The sequence below is a fragment of the Anopheles aquasalis genome, chromosome 2, assembly GCF_943734665.1.
Source record: "Anopheles aquasalis chromosome 2, idAnoAquaMG_Q_19, whole genome shotgun sequence".
Lineage (NCBI taxonomy): Eukaryota > Metazoa > Arthropoda > Insecta > Diptera > Culicidae > Anopheles > Anopheles aquasalis.
The window spans coordinates 83,760,647-83,765,646 of NC_064877.1; the positions used below are offsets into that span (position 1 = coordinate 83,760,647).

Sequence of the window (5,000 nt, forward strand, 5' to 3'; positions counted from 1 at the left end):
ACAATTACATTTTTTTTCAATTCATTTTCTTTGCCTTTCTCTAGACAAAAATCAACATTTGGCCGAATTTTTGGCCCTCATTCGCAGCTCATCGGAACTGCAGCCGTTGCTCGAATCGGTACAGAAGGACTCGTCCGGGGTGACAAACAGTAATACCGATGGGCGCGACCTTTCGATGGATCAGAGCTAGGTACAGGCTAACAAGAAAGTACGCATCGTATGATGAAGATGATGGTCGGAGAAGTTCTTGAAGGTCGAGGATCAACGAAGGTGGAATGATGATGTGATCATGATCTTTTCCACGGTTCGCTGCAGGAATGAATTCAAACTAAGTGGAATGTAGAAGTGAGATAGAATGGGGAAAATAGCAAACACGCTAAACAATCGATCTGATGCTTAGAAGAAGGATTTAAAAAAATCCCTTGTATGAACTGTAGGTATCCGGGCTAGATTCGCTGCAACACGTATCGAACGATCGCAAAAGATACGGTAAAAGGGTAAGCGAATTGGTATTAACCAACACGAACAAACAACGGAGCTCGGATGCCCGAAGCGCGCTTTGCTCTATTACTTTCATTTTGAAAACGTAAACGCAGGATGGAGCTAGAGCAGCCCCCGTGTTCCCCGGTAATGCTCGTATGCTCCCACCCCAAAAATGTTCTACTCGAAGAGAATATGTATGAATGTGAACGAATTCAATAAACGACCAGTGTTGTCAAGCAAATCATACAAACGACACTCTACCTTCTGTGGCTTGTAAATGGTCTTGAGAAATTAGTGCGTCGTGAAATTCGTTCAAAATAAATTATATCCTTTTGAGATTGATAATGGCGTAGAAAAGTGTTAAAAGTGTAGTAGGCAACGAGTGAAAATCGTCCTAGTAGACATAGAGTAAAAGTGGCGAGTCGGTTCGGATCAATCACGGAGAAGGAGCGCATGTTCGAATTGTACGGGTCAAAGTTGAAAGAAAGTGTCGAAAAGCGGTGCTGTTACAATCTGCCATCCATGGCAATTAGTGGTTCCAAAGTTTTATTTTTTTTACACAGTGAAGTTAGTGTTGGTAGTGTGAGGATAGTGATACTGAAAGAAAAAGCGAGGCGACCTCTCCTGATCAAGATTCTGTAACATCGCAGCTGGGTCGAACAAAATCGCACCGACGAATCGAATTAAGGTGAAGGCTGTAGGGGTGAAGGTAAGTAGAACCCACAATCATTTTTGGTCACCATGTTAACTCCTGAAACTCATTCTACACGGACTCTATTCCACACATTCACGAACATTTTATTTAACCAAAATTCTTTTCATCATCGATCGATTCTTCAATTGTATCCACTGCCTGATTGTCGATATGTTTGGCATCCGATGGTACTAATCGCTCCAACTGTACCAGGCGGGACGGGTCGCTTCATCCCCTCTCATTTTGAGAGTTTTGTGGTTGGATAATTTAAGTTCGTCACTACGTACCGACGCCGATCCGTCGTCCATTGCAGTTGGGACCTGCAATTACCGTTAGGCTACTTAGATTATAGCTTCCTTTACGCTGAGCAAACACGAGCTTACCAGCGAGATATCCTAGCGATGGATGTTTCCGGCCGATGCTGGGTACCACACTTTTCGAACAGAAGCTACTTCACTGGTTGTTCAGTTGAGACTGGCCAAACGAGCACCGGCTTGTAGATGCCAGCCCATTAAACGGTGGTAATCCACAATACTACATAAGAGCTTCATGAGCATATAATATACGGCCATGCACGTGCTGCTGGGAAAGGTATTAAATTGCTGTCTCATAAGGGAACAGGCTGACTGGGCTCAGTCTTTCGGTTGTGATTTTACCTTACGTAGGTAAATGTTGCTTGGAAAGGTGATGTTGAGCAGGCTGTGTACACATAAATTGGCACACCAAGCGAATAAGGAAACCAAACGATGCGGCTTTACATTTTCACATTTCTTTATTGTGGTTTAGCAAAAAATAAAACAGTTTCTTAAGTGTGTCTGCATATTAACTTGCAGCAGTTATGATTCTAGCGCACGCATGATCAACAAAATCGTCCGTCTGTGGATAGGCATCTTCCTTACATCCTATTGTATCATAAATCCATGTCGTTATCTTCCCGCTTTTCTTCAATCGCGGATGGGAACTATTGAGAAGAGGGGTTTAGGCGACAGCTTCATCATTGTTGCCGTGTATCTGTTTTCCGGGTAGCGGGCCCTAATCGCACAGGATCATCGTTCAATCGTTAAATGTTTCAAAAGTTTGGTTTATTCGATTTTCGGGAAATTCGTTCCGTTTCGCGCTGTTCTGTGCTGTTTCAAATTCCAATACTTTTGCTCCTTCAAACATACACATACACACAAGCAGAAACAAACGCTTTTTATCGTGGGAAAATTGATATTGCAGTATGGGTAATTCATAAAAAAACACGACAAAAAAAGGTACACAGACACACACACAACAGGGAGCCACACGCCATGTTCGGCCGTTGGCAGCGCTCCAGTTCCAAAAACCAAAACCAAAAACGTCTTCGTCATTCAAGAATAAGCAAGAAACATGGTCAAGATTACACCTAGCAAAAATGTTAACAAAGAGAAACCAAATCGTCGCGCAAGATTGTCGTGTTTGCAACGCTTCTTTGAACTACTCCTTCTTCAGCACATTCCTTTGATGGTGCAAAATGCTGTGCAAATCGTTTAATAACTATAGTGATCGGTTAACAGGATTGCTGTCGTCTTGTAGAGAAGTATCTGCTTCACACTAACAAAACAGCGGATGGTGGTTTTTGGGCAGAAAAAAAAAATAGCAAACTGACTACGGTTTCGAAATATCAAATGGGAAAAGACATCCCATTTACAATTGTAATCCAAACGCTAAGCAATGCGCTCGATCAGCTGTCTCGTGTGTTCTGCTACTCAGAAATCGGTTTCACCAGGACCTGAAAGGAGAAGAGAAGTGACGAAACCACAATTTGTTAACTTGCTTCTGTTCGTTTTTTGTTTCGTCTACTTTAAAACATTAATTAAGAAATGAAAACCAAAACACAAAAACACATAAAAATCAGAGATGCTGTTAGGCAATTAGACAAATTATGTGAAGCAGTATTGTTTCGCCTAAACTAGTAATGTTTTAGCACGGAGCGCAGCAGAGCTGAAACAGGGTTTTTTGATACAGCACACGACAAAGCTTCCGAGTTTACGATGCATTCTTTCTGTTTTTATGCAATAGCCTTATAAGCGGAGCATTTCTATTTTGATCGGGTTTTTTTAACTTTCGTTAATCAGATTTTGCTTTCGCATCGAAGCAAATGTTATTTTTCTGGCAAATTGATTTGATTGGGAAAAATGTTTCAGCAACATTGAGTTTATCTAGTGCAAAAAGTAGCGTCATCAAGGCAGCCAAACTGAACAAGGATGCCGCTTAATTGTGGAACCATTGCATTCTCTTTTTTGTGTGGCAACTTTTTAGTACGGGCGCCGAAAAATGCCGGAAGCGCAACCACTCGTTCGTGTACCTTACTCACGGGACTTCCTCGCCACCTTCCTTGTCACCGCGATCTCTAGCTCTACATTCCCGTTTTCACTCTGGCTCTCCGCTATCTGCATCCTATGTTGTTGTGCGTGGTGCAGTGAAACAACATCATGATCTGGCGCGGTAATGTACACGCAATATTTCTGTTTTTTTTTTTTGGGATTACATTAGCGATGTAAACCTCGCACAAACAAGCACACAAACAAACGCGCACACACACAAACAAGACGGCACAAGGTGTGCGTGTCTCGTGAATTCACATCAGTTCTGCTTCTTGGCCTCATTGCGATGGTCTGCAAGTATAGTTTGAAGGAGAACAAGAAGGAGACGATTCCGGACGAATCATCGTTATCAATCGAACACAACACTAACGCACGCACACACAGGCAGGCGTATACGATCGTTCTCGATCGTGATTGTTTGGTTTTTCCTTTTGCGAGGATGCTCTCCCAACAGCGGGGGTGGTTCTGATCTGATATCTAGTGCGGTTCGCACGCCGGTCAAAGCTGTTCGAGTTAGCTATTGCGCTTGGATTAATAATTTTTGTGTTGATTTTGGATCAGTTTTTGGTTTTCTTCGGCAAAGAGTTATTGGTCAAACGCGTTAGTCTGTCTGCTAAGTGTATCGTTTCCGTCGAGTATTTCTTAGGGGGCTTCTCGGATTATGCGTGTTCCTTTTGTGTTCGGAAGAGAGCGCGTCGCGCAACCGAATATTGATCGCGATCGTTCTCAGTTGCTCGCAGGTCTTTTTTTTTATTAAAAGAGAAGTCATCTGTCGTCACATGCAGCTGCGCCAATTGGATTCCAGAAATTCAAATCATCTTCTAGCATGATCTTTTAGCTGTCAGCAAAATCCGTTCAACAAAATTGCAAACATTGTTGATCATCATCAGTGAGAGAGTAGCACATTCAAACGTGACCAATGTGACGATAGTAACCAATCATTATCGAGGGTAAGGAAAGATGTAGTAATATCCGTTGCAAGCCTACAAGAAAACGTATTAGGTAAACGCAGTGCAACATCCTTCCAAATGTGGCGAAGTCGCAATGAAACAAAAGACGGAGCAGCAGGGACTGGGTAGGAGAGAAATGTGGGAAGAAGAAATGGTTCAAATGATTGAATCAATTTAACAGTACGGACAATACTAGTACGGGTAGCAGTAACTTGTGTTGAAAAAGCGATTGTTTGCGATTCGGTAGACAGCTGTATACGGAGTAATATGAGTTTATCTGCCTGTCGGCACCACCTAGCAAAGATCTTCCACTTGTGCCTATCTCTTCCAACTAAGGCAGAAGGTTGGATCGTAGGAATGAGGTACGATTTCAATGTTTGAAACGTTTGCAGTCACATGCTCTTCGCAAATCCGGCAGCTAGCATGTTCTTCCTTCCTTCCTATTTTGTTCTGGGTAAATGTTCTTATCTGCTACGACGAACATTTTACTAGACTTTGTGCCCAATGAACTGGCGCCCTTAACTG

General features: G+C 42.6%; 2 protein-coding genes across 9 annotated transcripts in view; one reads left to right on the forward strand and one right to left on the reverse strand.

Annotated features, from left to right (window-relative positions):
* LOC126569098 (cullin-associated NEDD8-dissociated protein 1) overlaps nucleotides 1–828 on the forward strand; it is a 5,862-nt gene extending 5,034 nt beyond the window's left edge. Inside the window, exon 8 of the mRNA XM_050225927.1 lies at nucleotides 45–828. Coding sequence (XP_050081884.1) covers nucleotides 45–190 — 146 coding nt within the window. The 3' untranslated portion in view covers nucleotides 191–828. The remainder of the gene's footprint in view (nucleotides 1–44) is intronic.
* Nucleotides 829–2,814: 1,986 nt separating this feature from the next.
* LOC126573535 (uncharacterized) overlaps nucleotides 2,815–5,000 on the reverse strand; it is a 29,318-nt gene continuing 27,132 nt past the window's right edge. For all 8 annotated transcript variants that reach the window (XM_050233730.1, XM_050233733.1, XM_050233732.1 and 5 more), the window contains one exon: nucleotides 2,815–2,930. The gene's annotated coding sequence lies outside the window, so the exon portion shown is untranslated. The remainder of the gene's footprint in view (nucleotides 2,931–5,000) is intronic.